This window comes from Vigna radiata, chromosome 3, assembly GCF_000741045.1.
Source record: "Vigna radiata var. radiata cultivar VC1973A chromosome 3, Vradiata_ver6, whole genome shotgun sequence".
Lineage (NCBI taxonomy): Eukaryota > Viridiplantae > Streptophyta > Magnoliopsida > Fabales > Fabaceae > Vigna > Vigna radiata.
In genome coordinates this window covers 1,689,074-1,706,122 of record NC_028353.1, presented here as the reverse complement: position 1 = coordinate 1,706,122, position 17,049 = coordinate 1,689,074, and the positions used below count along the sequence as shown (strand labels likewise).

Here is a 17,049-nt window from a genome sequence, read left to right as displayed (position 1 = left end):
CAATATTTTGTTTTTAAAAGATAATATAGTTTTATATATTTTTTAAATTATTTGGGAGATTGTGAGAAATATTAATTTAATTTTTTTAAAAAATATTAAAATAAATCCTGCTTCTACTAATGTTTTAAGAAATATTAATTTTAAAGGTAAATGTTGTTTATGATAAATAATTTTTTGCATTTATTTTATTGTTATCAGCTATTATTTTTTTATAAGATTAATTATATTTCATTCCTAAGTTTCTCTCTTCTATCTATAAATATCACCTACGTATATGGAGAAAACAAACAATAAACACCAGAGTTTACGAAAGTGTTGTGTCTTCATCTTCTTATCTATACTATCTTCTTGAAGAGTTGTTATATCTTGATAGAGAAACGTATAATATTGTGTCTTGTCCTCTACACCGAAATCCTTCAAGTTTTCTGCAAGTAAATAAACTCCTTTCAAAAATTATGATTTCATATTTTATAAATCTTGCAAAATCAAAATTAAATAAAAGTCATAAAATAAATTTAAAAAATTCTTTAAAAAACCATTACATTCTTCTAAAATGAAAAAAAAAAAAAAACATCTTGGAAAATATACAAGAATTATTTTCATTTAGAAAAGGCTTGGAAAACTGAACTGAATATCCTCTTAAATGTGTTTGCCTTTCTTTACCCGAACATTGATGAGTTCAGCGAAGACTTCCTGTCAATTGAATTGAATAAGGTTACAGTTTATACAGATTGAAAAGGATTGGGTGAAAGGGGCACCCACATTTGTGCTTCCATTTCCATCTGATGAATCAAAATTTAATGATGATTCAGAAGAATAGAGAAAAGTCGTCCAATTACTTTTTAGTAAACAACTCACACACGCCCCAAACAAAAAACAAAGCACCATCATAGTTTTTGGAAGACTGGCCATAGCCCAGCATTGTTAAAGCAACTATTGTTCATTTCAGCTTCACTATTAAAAGTATACACACCACTCTAACCTTTTAGAAGGTCCCACATCCCACTACAAAAGCGCTTAACATCATGGTCCACTACCCCCACCATTTGACACAAAAAAAAGAGACGCATATCACTTCAACTTTTGACAATTTCTTCCTCTCTACTTGAAATTCGGTAAGACAAGATAGGGGTTTGCTTGTATTTTCCAAGGCATTGACATCGAACCCTGTATTGACAAAAGCTGGAACAAAGGCAAAAAAGGAAGAATTATGGCATCTGACTTTGATTGCAACTTGATGCTTTCCAGTGACTTATTTATGGGGGTTTGGAACAGACAAATAACGCGTTAGGCGTGGGTCCCAGCAGTATTAGGTGAGCCCGTCACGGGACCAATAGTAGATTGCTCAACACGTGTGCCTAAGGTCTATGAAGGAGGATTAGTTTCAGGCTTCACTATACTAGAAGAGTCCGGTGGTTGTGACTGGTAAATTGCCGATGCTAGTGAGATGGGCATGATGCAGAGAGCCTTTGATTGAAGAAACTGCATGGCAGCCCCAACGTTTTCTTCCATAAGCTTGGCTACCTGTCTTTCTGTGCCATCATTTGACAACTTGTCCCATGCTGGTCGGTTTCTTGCACCTTCACCACCTTCTTCCTGATCATCACCAAATTTGTTAAATCTCTTGAGGATATTAAAAATAAAATTCTTTCAACTATTTCCTCACAATAATCACCTCAACTGATGATAACGGTATGTCAGTTACCAGTGGTGCCACTGCACCCGCTCCACCCAATCTACTCATGCTCAAAACCTGAAAGGTACATGAATCAAGTCATTGGAAGTCGTTTGCAGTCTCAATCTCACACTGCTATAAAGCTAACTTTGGCTAGAGAGAAAACCTTCTGCTTTTATATTGATACCATGGTTCAAACAGTAATCTGTATTTCAACATAAAACCCTTCAAAGTTATTGGACAGTTTAAAAAAAATATAGCGCACTAAGCACCCTGAAAATGCTACCATTTGACTGTGTTTAGATATTCCTCAGTCTTAATCAGCCAACAAGTTCTCATCCAAAGTGGCAAGTGGCCACCACCGTATTGTGGGATTCATGATAACGAGTTGAACACTAACTAATTGACCTCTCAGAGCCATGGGGATAAAAATGTGAAGGTTAACAAATTTAACAGGCAATATCCAACAAATTATGATAAGTCGTTATAAATTGTCACCGTTACAAATAGAGACCAAACCTAGAAAATAAAAGCAGGATCGCTGAGGAGAACAATGGCATTTTTACCTTCACTTGAAGCCTTAGGAACTTGACATAATCGACAATTTCATCTAACATGGCAGCTCTATCCGTCTGAACAAAGTGGAAATGCACCACAATATTAGAACAAATAAAAAAATTCAGTACTCTTATCTTTTTTCTGCAAACACTCAGCAGCCATGCAGCAAAACAGAGGTATCACACATATCATACAAAACCGTATCAGAAATCCAGTACAATTATTTGACACCAAGTATTCTTAAAAATTCCATTTGCATGCACGCCAGATCAGGATATATGCAGATGTTATTCCACTACCAGAAACTAGTTATCCTGGATTAAACATTGCATTGAAGCAAGCTCCGCACATTATACAATAATGTTCAGCTTTAATAAAACTCATTGCTTTAACCAGGCCTTGTGTAAAGAAAAGCTCTTGAAAAGCCAGAAGTGTCCCAATATTCTTGAATTGAAGCAATTTTTACATGCAAAAGCAACCTAATTTGTAAAAGTTACATGTTCACAGTAAAGTTATAAAAGTAATGACATCTGCTTTTTCTAAGGTGTATTGTAAAAGGAAGACAGAATGTATGAAAACCAATGGTGTAAGTGGAGATGGGTGAAGTACAAAACAAGTATGTAATGAACGATATCCCCCAAGAAAGAAGACAGATAAGTCACAAGCAAGCCTTGAAAGCGGTCACTTTTAGCACTGCTTTTTTTATTCTTGCAATAATACTAATGTCATTTTTATTCGCGAGAAATTGAAATTGATCATAAACTGTGTTATTATGAAGTCAACAAGCTAGAAATTAAAGGGAATAGTAATAAATACGCATCTTATGTAAAGATTAACTTGATACTCTATCATTTTTAACAATTCATGATTAAATCCTTTACTTTACCAAAGTCTATTCCACTTGCTAATGATAAATGCAAGACCACAACTAGCAATTCGAGGAAATCACATACCTTATTGACACTGGGAACGAGTTCTTGCAACGCCCTGATTCTTTCTGCTATTCTTTCTCTGCGCAACTGTAATCAAAAGGTAAGATGGAAGACAGAGTGAGATACGATCTTAACCCACAGTTTAATCAAATAGTTTGTATTCAAGCATCTAAAAACTTACCCGTTCAGCTATGCTATGTGGATCTGTAGCCTGTCCTCTCCTTGCTCGCACCCTAGGGCGTATTGCTGGAGGATGTGGAGCAGTAGGCATAGTAGTAGGCATGGGTTGCCCATGAAAAACCTAAAAGAGGGTTATGAATTATCAACTGTACAACAAATGCTACTTGATCCGGTAAGAACGAGAACAGTATAAAGAAAACGAAGATTCTCACAAGAAAACAATCATTCAAAGATTACTCAAAGTCAAGCATAAATATACTACATGATTTAAGAGGTTTGAAGATTACAGAAGGTAACCGTAAGTGCCTACATAAGGTGTAACTAACCTAACTCAATAAATCATACTCAAACCTAACAAATCTGACAATATACCCAACAGCGTGGGCAATTACAGCGAGACATGTTATTGACGTGTCTATACCAAGTTGACTAGCATCAACAACAACCACACACCTAACAAATCCGTCAACATGAAACTCGAATAATCTCATTATTTTATACACTTTAATTTGGAAGGAAATCACCGTTCCACCGCTTGGTACTATTTTCATTAACCTTTAATTTAAACCGTTTCGCTATGCTCTACGGAAATGCAATGGTGGTAAGTTGAACTTGGCAATTCAACTAAAGTAATTCTAAGCATATAAAACCTCTTCCTGAAACAAACGCTCATATTAGACCGAAACAATTAGTTGATGCAAAGCACAGAGCTCAGTCTCAATAGAAGATCATATAAAAAAAAAAAAAGAGGAGAGTCGAAATAAGGTAGAGGTTTACATTCTTAGCTCTACCATCAACCACGTCGTCGCGATAGCGCTTTCCACTAGCGGAGGCTTCCTCGGGCTTCATGAACCCTCCTTTGCCTTGGTCCAAGCTAAGACCTAACTGATACACCGGCGCGTGGAAGGCGGCGCCGGTGAGGTGAGCGTTGGCGTCGGCAGAGTTAAGCTGCAGCATCATCGGAGCCGGAGAAGTAGTACCGGAGAGTCCAACATCGGCAGAAGCAAGGCCCGAGTCTCCGGAAGCGAAGGTCGGGAGGCCGAGAATTTGTTCAAGGAAATCGTCTGCGGGAGCGTCGGAAGGGTTATTCGCCATGAGTAGAAGTTTGAGCTTGAACCGGGACGAGTCAAGGTTGAATCGGGTAAACGAGTTGGGAACGGAGAATCTACATGAAACGGAAAGTGAAAATGGTTTGGTTTTGTTTCTTGGTTTTGCACTAACTTAACCGTGCTTTTTTTCTCTACTGGGTAGTTAGCTTCCCACTTTGCACAATGAGTGCGTGTGCCTTTATCCTGCTTACAAAAAGCTTCTCCTTTCTTTCTTTCTTTTTTTTCTTCTAAAGGGGCTCTATTTTTGGTATTTACACCCAAGTCCACCCCTCTTTTCTTTCTCCCCCTTTCTGAACCTATTATTATTGACTTGGGAAGTTCTTCTACTACACACTTCTTCTTTTCTCCTTCTTCCCTCAATTTCTTTCTTATTAACAAATTCATACCAATCGCGTGTTGGAAAGAACCTCTCATTAATATCAGACATTTTTCCTAAGTAGATAGTAATTTCAATATTTTTAAATATCATATAACTTCTAAAATAATAAAATTTTAATGACTATTACATATACTTTACAACACTACTCATGTTGTGTTCGTTGCATCCTATTGTCCTAATGCAATCATCCAAGAGGCAACAATTATTATGTTTCTCAATTTATATTTACATTTTGCATCACAATCAATTAAAACTATTTCACGTTTTTCCTTACCAAATTCTTATTATTCTATTATTGTTAATTTTTTTTGCTGAGAAAAGGCATCACTTGTGCAAACTCAACACTACACTCTACACCAATGTAAAAGTCCTAAAACAAGAATTTCAGGTGTTGAAATATTTATTTGGCAACAAGATACCTAGTTTAAGCAACCTCAATATGGTATACATCGAGATCAATTTCTCCACAAGTATTTCTAAAAAAAAAAAAAAAAAAAATAGGAAGAAAAACTCATATATATTAATTCTTTTTTATATATGGTTAATTTGTATAATTTTATTGTTATGTTTATTTTACATGATAATTTAAAATATGAAGTTAAATTTGAAAATTATTATTAAGATAAAATTAAGTGGCTTGTGTAATATTTTAGAGAGAATTTATATTATTTTATAAATAATTATAACTGACGAATATTAAATATTTTTTTCTTAGTGAATATATGGGCCTGGACGTGCCTTCAGCCCAAAAATCCATTTTATTGACATAGAAGTGAAAGTTGGCAAATATACAGATAATAATAATAATAACCATTTCAAATTAAAATGAATTAATTTAACATTTAATAATTTGATTACTTAAGTAATAAAACTTTACTCTAAACACACTTTCTAAATTTTCTTTGTGTTGCTGACGAGAAACATCAACAGCACTCTCCTCTCCCTCATATTTTATTCATTTTTCTACACAATTTTGAAGCACCTGCATCTCCTATTCTTTCTTCTCATTTAAGGAAAAGGGAGAATAATTGATGGAATAGATTGGTTACTTAATTCATTAATTGCAAATTTTGCGCAAGATTTATTGATTTTTTTTATTATGTTATTAGTGGGTTATAATAATTCATGCATGCATGATAAACATGATTAGGATTTGATATTTTTTATGATTTGAAGGGTTTAACTTTTAATCATGATTTATGAGTTCTGAATTGATAAATTTGAGTTTCAATCAGTTAACTTTAACTTAAATATGATTTTGATCAGTAAAGTTGATTATTTAGTCGCTATTATTTCGGGTTAATCACCATAAAGTAAGATATGTGCAACATAAGTTATGCGCCTCATCAAGTTGTAATTTTTTTTTCTAATAATTAGAATTAAGTTTATTCAACTGGATAATCATATAATCAATTTGATATTATGGGACCTATTTACTATATTTGAGATTTAATGACTCAATACTCATGAGATCAGACCAAAGACCACACCTATAAAAGGTAGATCTCACTACATCACAATCTTTTTATGCAGATTTTAATCAATTTTATTATAATAGATTTTTTTAACAAATTCTAAATAAGTGGTTACTTTATACTTATACTTTTTTCTTTCTTTTGTTTTTTACTCTCCTCTTTTTTTCTTTTTATGTGTATGTATGATGATAAGTAAAGATACGTCCAATGTTATCTGCTGAAATAATTAATAAATAAAAAGTACGTATATTCAAAAAATTTTCTATGTAAATTTTAAAAATAGTAAAATTTATTTTTTCAATTTAATTAAAAAGATATACTTTAAGATATAAAATACTTATTATTCATGCTTATAAATACTCTCAAATTTGTATTTATTTATGAGTTATGTGTTTTCCTTGTAGAAAGATGTAATAGTTGTTAGGTAAGTTTGTGTAGGTCATTATACAAGAAATTGATACATTATTGAAGAATATGTTAGGATCTTCTCGCTAAGCCAATAATGATTTGCTCAGCTAAAAAGAAGGACATTCGCTCAACGAGTAGAGTGGCTCACTCAATGAGTGGAATCAATTAACAGAGAAGCATTTAAGTTTTTACTCAGCGTACGCATACATGCTTGCTCAACAAATTGTGTAATTCTGGGAGTGGTTATTTAGTCGAGAAAGAAAGAAGTGAAAGGGGTTCTGGTTAGAAAAGGACGAAGAAAAAATTGACAAAGGCTACAAGGCATCAAGACATTGTTCTTCAACCGAATTTCATCAAACTTATATGTTTTAGATTATTATAAGTAGCTAATTTCATTTTTTATTGGGATTGGATGTAATGAACTCATTTTGATGTAAAATTTTTGTGCAATATATCTTTGTTCGTTCATATGCTCTTTTTTGAATTTACTATTGTATGAAAATATGATGCTATTTGAATGTAAGTTTGAACATAGAGATAGATAGAACAATTAAGAGGATTGGTTCTAGGAATGATATCAATTATTTTTGGTCATTCTTATACACTTTAGTACAAATTGTATGTTAAACGAATTAAGGAATTAGTAATTTAAGATATATATTTAAAACTCAATCTTAAGGAATTAAAATGAGTATACCTTGATGTGAATGTTTGAATGAAATAGTATATGTTGTACAAAGTTTATATTAAGGTGAATAATTATTAAGTTAAATTATGATACTCAGTTCCAATGAAGTTTCATCTTAATTACAATTATAATCTCTAAAATTGTTGTCATTACAATTTATTTCCGTACTTATGAAATCAATCATTATTTTATTGTTTTATCTAAGTTAAAGACAAATAAGTGTTATCAGAACAATACTTTAAAACTTTCATATACTATTTGTAATGATGATGTGGTACAGTTGAAAAAAAAAAAAAAAAGTTAACATCCATCATTTTAAGTTAATATATGTACAAATACAAATTAGATAAAAATAAACATGAGAGGAAGAAAAGATGAAATTATAAGAGTTGGACAAAATGTCAATTCTAAAAAAAAAATATTTTGATTTCAGTAATTGAAATCACAAGGAACTAAAGTTAGTCATTTACTATATAAAAAAAACACGATTAAGTAGTTTTATTTTTATTGAATGACATTTAAATAAGATTGTGAGTTGTTTAGTCTTACTACTTGATCCTATTTACTAATAATTTTCATATGAACTTTCAATGGTTTTATTATAAACATTTTTATCGAAACCTTTTCATTTTGGGTCCAAAATGTTTAAAACATGCTGATTTAATAAGTTTGACATAAAATTTAATCAATGATATTTTTATTAGAAGACATTGTAACATGCGTGTATTCCTAATGTAATTTTTTACACTATCAAATAATTCGAAAAATTTGTATATATTTTTAGTGTAGTATTAAAAAAGTCAAACAAAGCTTTATTTACAATGACAATATAAAAGGGTTTTGATATTTTAAATACATGTATTATTTACTTTTTCACAATTTAAAACAAGAATTCGATTCAAACTTTATTAATATTGTAAAAACAATTTTTCATAATGCAAGAATGTAAAGATCATAAAGAACAGGATATTCAGTCGGTTGATAAGAAGTGTAAGTTTGATAAAAGCAAATGTTGGCAATATGTCCATATTTGAGGCAGATTTGACGTTAGAAGATCGCAAATCTTTCATTCCGTCCTCGTTCAGTGCGTTCACGAGTGACTCGATCTGGAGAACCCATGCAATTGTGGTTCTTGATACATTCTTCAAAATCGATATGTGCAGGATTCATGGGCTAGAAGAAGCACCTCCACCTCTATGATGACCGTGTTTCAAACTTGCCTTCTTGGATGACTAAAATTACTCGGACAGGAGAGGGACAATGATACTTTGACAATATTATTTTATAATATTTTAATATCATCTAGGTGTCATTCTGTGATTGGTTCATAATAGTGCTTATGATTATTATTATTGATTGTAGAATAATTTTGAACCAATCACATAATGACACATAGATTATATTAAAATATAAAATTACTGTTATTTTCTCGACAAACATACCAAATACGTGATAAGACTAAGTATGATTTCTTAAAAGTCTTTTGTAATACTAGATAATTTTATAATTAATAACTCATACATTAAAGAATATTTCATGGATTAAAATTATGTGTAAGAAAATAAATAGATAAAGAATAAAGGTTGGACTTTGGAGGTTGATGATACTAAAGAATGAAAAATGGTTGGAAATGGTACGAAAAGTTATTGTTGAGATAGATTTCACCGACTTCACTCTCATGTATACACAAACTCATCTCTTCTTTATCAAAATATTAATGTCAACCCACAAGAACACTCAAACCTTAATCTCTTAGGTGAAAAAACCTAGGCTTTTTAATTAAGCATCATTCCCTTGATCATTCAACGAACAAACATGCATTAAGATCTAGGGTTTAAGAAAATTAATAGGTCAAGTTCCATTCCTAGATACTAGCTCCACTAGGCATCTTGTTCCAAGTCTAGGTTTCACGAGATTCTTCCCAAAACCTAATAACAATGAATCAAGCTATGAACATTCCCATTATAGTAAGCATTAAGAGAAAAAAATAAAAGAGCTAACATTTATTGGAAGACACACACACGCGCGCGCACACACACATATATACATATACATACATACATACATATATATATATATATATGTATGTATATATGTATGTATGTATGTATATATGTATGTATGTATGTATATACGTATGTATGTATGTATATATGTATGTATGTATAAATTCAAATCATTTACAAGATATACAAGAGTTCAATGGCTACAATTACCCTAAACAAGATGGGTTTGACTCTCTATGAACGGAGAGCCTTAAACTTACAAAATAAACATGGAATAAGGAGAGAAACTAAGAGGAAGAAGGGAGTGTTCCCAAAAACCTTAATAGCCCTTCAAGCTCTCCAAAGAGTGTTTTCGTGCCTTCAACCATCCAAAGGCCCAATTTTGCCACATCAGCAAAGCACCACTCAACACTCATGGTCTACTACTCAACACTCAAGGTTTGTTGTTCAGCGTAGGTCTTCATAAAGATCATATTTGCTCTTTGTAATGCTAGTGCTCAGTGGTGGATAGGGGGTGCTCTGTAAAGTGGTCGCTCAATGCAAGGTAGTGGCGCTCAATGCCACCTGGACTTCATGTTCTCCCTTTTTTTTGTTGTTCTTTCTACTTCTTTGGTTACCCAACTCTGTAGTTTGGTAGAGGTTGTTCCTATTACAAAATAAGATACAAAAAGAGGGGATTAAAGATATAAATTAATAAGTGCCTAAAATAAATCTATTTACAAAAATAAGATAAAAGTGAAGATTAAGAAATTTACAAGCTAAAGAAGAGTTGATTTTTTTAAGAAATTGTACTTCAGACAATGGTAAAATTTAACATTATCAATTATAGATGAAACTTTCCCGACAAAAATAAATGTCGATAAATTTGAATTACCGAAAGGATTTATTAACGGTAGTTCATTTATCGACAAGTTTTTTCAACGGTAAAATCCTACGATAATGACAATTTTGAAATCTGTCAGTAACATCCTTTGATAATTTAAAATGTTTATTATTAACAGGTTTTCTATCGGTAAATTTGTTAATAAAAAAATGGAAAAATTTTCGTCCACATAATCTCATATTCTTCTTACCAACATATATATCTCATCTCTTTCACATTCACAAGCCACCAGACCTAAACTAGGTCACCTGCTCACACCACCATCGCTCATTGTCGCCGCAGTGCCTGCAATGACGACCTATGTTGATGGCATCGATGAGCCTCTCTCTTTGTGTAGGGTTTTGTTCTTGTCCCAATGGCATAATCTTTACCGAGCTCTGTTTGTGGTTGTCATTTGTTGTGTCTGAGAGCTCACACAATGTCATCACAATTTTTGCCCTCTTCTCCCTTTAATTTCGCTTTTCCACGCGAGGATTTCTTCCAAGCCTGCCATTGCATTTTCACTCGTTAGCCATGTTCTCCGGCTATTAGAGGCGCCATTATTTGAAATAATGCTAAACAGAGTCGCCAAAGTCCCTTGTTAGCAAGTCTCACTACGATATGCAATCCATCATCACGACAATAGAGTATGAAAGTTGTTTTGGTATGGTGTTGAGAATGAAGCGTTAAAAAAAACGAAGGAGATTAAGGTTCGTAATTTTTTATGATTGGTGCATGAGTGGTTGTGTGTAGCATGATGAAGATGAAATTGATTGGAGAAGGGCGTCATGGACGCATGAGAGGAATAATGATGAAATGCAAATAAAAAATGGGGTTTGTTCCATGGTTGCTAGAAGTGATGAAAACATGATGAAGGAACATTTAAAGATCATTATATGATAAAGATGAACCGGATCATGATATTTATTGAAGAATTTTTTTTCTTCAACAATTAACTATTAGTATATTCTTCAATAATTACCCATGACTTTTTTCCAGTAATTATCAATGCCTTTTTCCTTTAGTAATTAATGGTGGATATAGAATTTTGTCGGAACATGTTACCAACTATACTATTATTGATAAGTTTTGATTCGTAAAAACAATTCATTATTGATAAATTTTTATGTTTTCGACCAATTTTCATCTTCAATAATACCTGTACCTATTTTTCTTACCGTATATATTCTTCTTGATTATTAGAACACCCTATTCTAGCAAGTTCATCAATAATGGATTTTATGGTTCCCAAGAATTGGCGCATGGTTTTATTCTCAAGACAGGTTGCTCGGAGATCAGTTCACAGCTGTCATGCCCGAGCTTGGTCCAACTACAAAAATATCATGAGTGTTGTGAAGATGAGAACTTAGTTGACGGTTGTGGATCGATTTCTGAGTGTTGATACCATATTATAAAGACTATTGGAGAGAAAAGTAATCATAAATCTGAAACTGTATTTTTTATATTGATGGTGAAAGAAAGTACATAGTGTATATATAGGTCTTAAGAATCTATACTGTTGTATCGGAAAACAGAAAATAATAAAGTTTTGTACATTTGAATCGATCTGAGAAAGAGTAATTGAGAAGATTTGAATGTAATTTTTTTTGTTGTTTATTTGAATAAATTTGGAAGTAAGTAAAAGTAAATTTGAAAGTAAAATTTGTGAGAATTAGTGTAGGATTTAATTTATGTAATAAATTAAAAAAAAATTACTTCTAAATTCATTCTTACTAACCTCCAAATCTATTTAAATAAACAAAAAAAGTTATCATCAAATCCTCTCAGTTATTCTTCTCCAAATCTTTTCAAGTAAACAAAACCTAAACGTTCTTCTAAACCGCTTAAAAAAAAACATTTTCATTTGTCCTCAAATTTGAATGTGTTAAGAAAATTTCAAATGAGAGAGAAAAGTTATATGAATTTGATGAATAAATTATAAATATGTTGAATGAGTTTAAGTCTCAAAATGATGTTTGCTTTATGAATGGAATTCGTTGAACATAATAGATATGCAAAAAAAAAAAATCATTTTAGTAAAATTTTTAAATATCATAGTTCAACTTAACCAATCGTTTTGCATATCATGAAGATAAAATTTTCGCCCAGTTTTCTAAATTAAGAGTATTGAAGACAATTTATTTAAATATTGAAAATATATAGGACTTAATTTATCATTTACATGAAAATAAATTAAATTCTATCAGAGTAACGAAATTCATTCCCCGGTGAATTTAATTTAAAGCAGACAAGAAAATGAAAATGAAAGCAAAGGACAGAAACGTTGAATGAATAAAGGGTAAAAAGACTATTCAATGCATAGTTGAATTTCTTTATTGTCCACAAGTCTGAGAAAAGGTGAATCTATTATATACAAAGGAAAGGTTGAGAGACTCAGAATAGGATTCACATTCAGGAAGGAGAGAAGAAACCCAACATAAAAACAATCAGGTCATTCTCCGATTCTCTGTCTTTTTCAGCTTTCATTTTCACTTATTTTAATTTTTAGGTACCACAATTCTTTTGGTACTTGCGTTGAATTTAAACCTCCGTATTCCATTCAGAAAACACTGTATTTTGGTTAAGATGAATGTGAAAATGCATGTGTTGATGTCATTTGTCTCTTTGCTTTAGCATTTATCCAATTGATTATGGTGAAAGCTTTGTCATTGTTCAATGGGTTTCTAGAATGTTCCGTAATGTACTGCTGTAAATTCTTTGGATATTGAAGGGTTGGATTTTGTGCATTTTTGGTTTACCGTGAAGATTCATTTTCTCGTTTTCTGTAATATCGCGGTCAGGGGTTTTTCTTCTGTTGGGAACCCTTATGCTTAATTTCATGTGAAATTTCAGTAGTTATCAATTTTATGGCTCTTGCACTCAAGTCAAGTTGCTTCTTGCAATTGAAGAAACCTGAGGTCGGTTTCCATGTTTGTTTTTCCTCTGAGAAGGCTTTAATCTCTGTGAAGAGATACACTCCAGTGGCTGCTATGAGGACCATGGAAGTTCCGGGACTCTCCGAAACATTCACCAGACTGAAAAAAGAAGGAAAAGTTAGTAGTTATTTTTCCAGTTGTATGGATTCCATGTTGGTCATGTTTACTATTATATCACATTTCAACTTGATTCCATTTTTTTTGCCTTTTCAAATCAATGACTTTTATCTGCCTGATTATAAAAATGGAATGGTGTTGGTTACTTTTAGTACCGTATCAAGTTTCCTACTGCAAAGAGAAATGAATCTGAGAGCTATTCTTGACTGCCAAATGAATATTTTCTAAGATGTTTGTGTCAAGGTGGCTTTCATACCGTATATTACAGCCGGTGATCCTGACCTTTCAACCACAGCAGAAGCACTGAAAGTGCTTGATTCATGCGGGTCTGACATAATTGAGCTAGGTGTTCCATATTCTGATCCCTTGGCAGATGGTCCNGTTATCCAGGTTTGANGCTTTCCATTTTNTNNTGTTNTTGTGATACTNATACNACCTGACTCTCAAACTGAAGCATCTTTCTCTACAGGCTGCTGCTACAAGATCTCTTGCAAAGGGGACCAACTTCAATGCAATCATTTCTATGTTGAAGGAGGTAATTGTGCAACTCCTTGCCATTAATTAGTTATCACTGTCAACAGCTAATGATTTAGCAATTAATTTCATTCCTTCAATTTACAAGTTAGTAGTACAAACAACCAATGTTGGTAGATTGTTATGAAATTTGAACAAGTGAGGCCTATCCATCCAATATCCCTTTTCTTACTTGAAACCAGGACAGAAGAATAAACTTGAACGACTTGTACTGATTCAATTCACTGAAGCAATATTTTATTTTACCTTGATATATAGATACTGGATGTAACAGGAAATAGGAAATAATATCCCTAAATCTAGGATATATGATACAGATATCTAATTTCCTATGATACACTGAACTTCCCAAAATTTGAACCTTTGGAGAGAGATTTTTTGTCTGTTGTACCTTGTTACAACAATTATTCCTTTTTGTAAGGATTCAGAAACCATTTCTTATTGCTTTGTCATGTGTAGCTTCTCTTGGCTCCTGAATTGGTGTTTCTTTGCAATGATTGATTTGGCAGGTTGTTCCGGAATTGTCATGTCCAATTGCATTGTTTACATATTACAATCCAATACTGAAGCGTGGTACTGAGAAATTTATGTCTATTATAAGAGAAACGGGCGTACATGGTACGGGTCAACACAAGTAATGATTTTCCAAAGTTTTACATTATGCCATGCTTCACTTGGGTCTAATTTCTGTATTAGTTCTATAATAATTCAATATTGTAAAATGCATAGATAAAATAAGGGAGCAGTTCCAGTTACATACACCATGTACTATTAAAAGTTAGATTTTTTGGTTTCGTTAATTTACATATTTATCATTAAGAAAATGTATCTTCACTCTCCTGTCCTGCCTAGTCCTGGTTACATTTTCTATGTCATCTTCTTCGTTCAAATTGTAAAGTTTGAAGCAAGATCTTGTTTGCGTTTTGTCTCTTTTTCCTGTGGTATGGTAATTCGAACGATATTCTTTTCTTTGCCGTATGTATGCTATGCAGGCCTCGTGGTCCCAGATGTCCCTCTGGAGGAGACGGAGACTTTAAGGGTGGAGGCTAAGAAAAATGGAATTGAACTGGTTTGCTTACCGTTAAATGATCTCTTGCTTTATTTTGGATTTCAGATTAATATTCTTATACCATTGATCCCAATGATTGAAAACTAGTGGTGAATCCTTTTTGTACTATAAATATGAAATCCAGTTGTTAGCCACACCAAAGGAGACATGGTGGTTATTGTGGAGATATGAACTTTTCTTGTGATTAACAGCATTCCATTCTATTGCATTATATATTTCGCAATATCATATAAATATGTTAGTATATATATTGGTTAACATTTTATAGTTTATTTCCTTTTAAATTTTGTTTGGATAAATTATACCTAATTAATTTGGCATATTTACTGCTAAGGTACTCCTCACAACACCCACCACTCCAAAAAACCGAATGAAGGCCATTGTTGATGCAGCAGAAGGATTTGTGTACCTTGTATGAACTTCTTTCAACCTTATTTATTAACTTCTGTTTTTGGGCTACGCTTCTTAGTTTTCTTATAACTCCATTATCTGCTTATTTGTGTTCTATATTTTTTTCCAAACATTTTATTCATAGACTGGATAAGAAGTTAGCCATTCACCAACCGGTTGCCTTCTTTAATATTAGAACGCAAATTTGGTCCTGCTTTAAGCCGGTGAAATCAGAATAAATTTTAATTTTTCTTTTTATGTTGTTTGCATGCATTTGGCATATTCCAAAAACTCGTGAACTATTATTGTTTTCTCGTCTTCAAAGAAACCAGTGTATATCGCAAAATGCCAATGGTTTTATTTATTCCTCTGTTTATTAACTCTCTTTGACCTTCTCTTTGCACTTCAAGTAGACAAAACTATTGTTTGTAGTTGGTGCAGTTGCCTTTTGACCTTCTGTATTTGAAGGTAGCTTTTTGAAGTATTTACTAGGCTGGATCGGGACATTCTTTTTACAGTAGCCGACTTGAAATTGACAATGATTAATTTTTAACCTTATTTTACGAAAGTTTGGTGTTATCTTGTGTTTTGGTGTTATCTTGTGTTCATGCTTGTTTTTTGTAATTAATTTTTGCTCATATTACTGCATGTTTACGATTCCAAACATTTGATTTTGATATATTTTGCGCCTAGAACTTGGTAAAGTCACCTTTATCCCAAAGTTTTGGAAATTGGATAGAAAAATATACTGTGATTGTGAAAACAGAAGATATCTTGCATTAGTACCTCAGTTCATCATCTGCTGGCAAATGTCATTAATCATTTGTTGATTTAATTTAGGTGAGTTCGGTGGGGGTCACTGGAGCCCGATCATCAGTTAGTGGTAATGTTCAGTCTCTTCTGCAGGAAATTAAAGAGGTTTGTCTTTTTAATCTTTTTCTCAACTCTATTTACATGTTGTATGATGTGGTGGTTGTCTTCTGATCACTTCATCAAAGTTCAATTCTCTTTCCCTCCCTTTTTAGGCCCACTCTGGTCCTGCCGCTTTATCAGATCGATTATGATAAAAACAATAGTCTACCATTCAACTTGGTCAATCTCAATATTTATACTTGTTTAATCCTTTTTTTTAATTGCAATTCAGGCAACAACTAAACCTGTGGCTGTTGGTTTTGGAATATCAAAGCCCGAGCATGTTAAACAGGTTATTTCTCAGTCCATATGTATATATGTTTCTACCTCAGGCAATTTGGTTAATAATCAATCATATACTTTGATACAGGTAGCAGGATGGGGAGCTGATGGTGTGATTGTTGGCAGTGCCATGGTGAAGGTGCTTGGAGAAGCCAAATCTCCTCAAGAGGGATTGAAAGAGCTGAAAGCTTTTGCCCGTTCCTTAAAGGAGGCACTTCCTTAAAAATAAGCTTTAAGAGCTCAAAATTCTAGTACTTATCGTCATTATATATATTGGATTTGAATAAAAATATGATTCAATTTTATTTTTTCTGATCATGATGTAGGGTATCAGCAAATTTTGTTCCTTTTCAATTATGATGAGATTTCTAGTTACTGAAATAAATGTCCATATAAATTTTGTCGTGCTGTGCCAAAACTTTCTCTAGTAACTTGCGTCACACTTAAAAGTTAAGGGACCGAGTTGGTTATGAGCATTGCTCACCATCATGAAACTGCACTGAAATGTATTTTCAGTGTTGTGTCCATGACAAACCC

General features: G+C 32.6%; 2 protein-coding genes across 4 annotated transcripts; one reads left to right on the top strand and one right to left on the bottom strand.

Annotated features, from left to right (window-relative positions):
• Positions 1-868: 868 nt before the first annotated feature.
• Positions 869-4,680, bottom strand: LOC106757952 (transcription factor UNE12). Its single transcript, XM_014640816.2, has 6 exons — positions 4,123-4,680; positions 3,347-3,466; positions 3,187-3,252; positions 2,242-2,307; positions 1,676-1,753; positions 869-1,596 (listed from the first exon to the last, which is right to left on the bottom strand). Exons 1-6 carry the CDS (start codon positions 4,438-4,440, stop codon positions 1,366-1,368), a joined length of 879 nt encoding a protein of 292 aa, XP_014496302.1. The 5' UTR covers positions 4,441-4,680; the 3' UTR covers positions 869-1,365.
• Positions 4,681-12,554: 7,874 nt separating this feature from the next.
• On the top strand, positions 12,555-16,825 carry LOC106757991 (tryptophan synthase alpha chain). Of its 3 annotated transcripts, none has more exons than XM_022779102.1 (10): positions 12,555-12,723; positions 13,129-13,325; positions 13,569-13,715; positions 13,795-13,860; positions 14,369-14,477; positions 14,852-14,928; positions 15,263-15,340; positions 16,159-16,236; positions 16,463-16,522; positions 16,601-16,825. In XM_022779102.1, the coding sequence occupies exons 2-10, from the start codon at positions 13,140-13,142 to the stop codon at positions 16,733-16,735; spliced, it is 936 nt and encodes a 311-aa protein (XP_022634823.1). In that variant the 5' UTR covers positions 12,555-12,723; positions 13,129-13,139; the 3' UTR covers positions 16,736-16,825. The 3 variants fall into 3 exon arrangements, with proteins under 3 accessions (XP_022634823.1, XP_014496353.1, XP_014496354.1); XM_014640867.2 differs by having other exon boundaries at positions 12,556-12,723; positions 13,126-13,325; XM_014640868.2 differs by having other exon boundaries at positions 12,557-12,723; positions 13,224-13,325.
• Positions 16,826-17,049: the final 224 nt, after the last annotated feature.

What these genes read in the sequence shown, in the direction of transcription:
- LOC106757952 (XM_014640816.2), bottom strand. Translation starts at nt 4,440, where the DNA reads ATGGCGAATAACCCTTCCGACGCTCCCGCAGACGATTTCCTTGAACAA. An exon ending in TTGATGGTAGAGCTAAGAAT is followed by an intron (nt 3,467 to 4,122) that starts GTAAACCTCTAC and finishes ACCCTCTTTTAG; the next exon opens with GTTTTTCATGGGCAACCCAT. An exon ending in TCGTTCCCAGTGTCAATAAG is followed by an intron (nt 2,308 to 3,186) that starts GTATGTGATTTC and finishes CACTTTGTTCAG; the next exon opens with ACGGATAGAGCTGCCATGTT.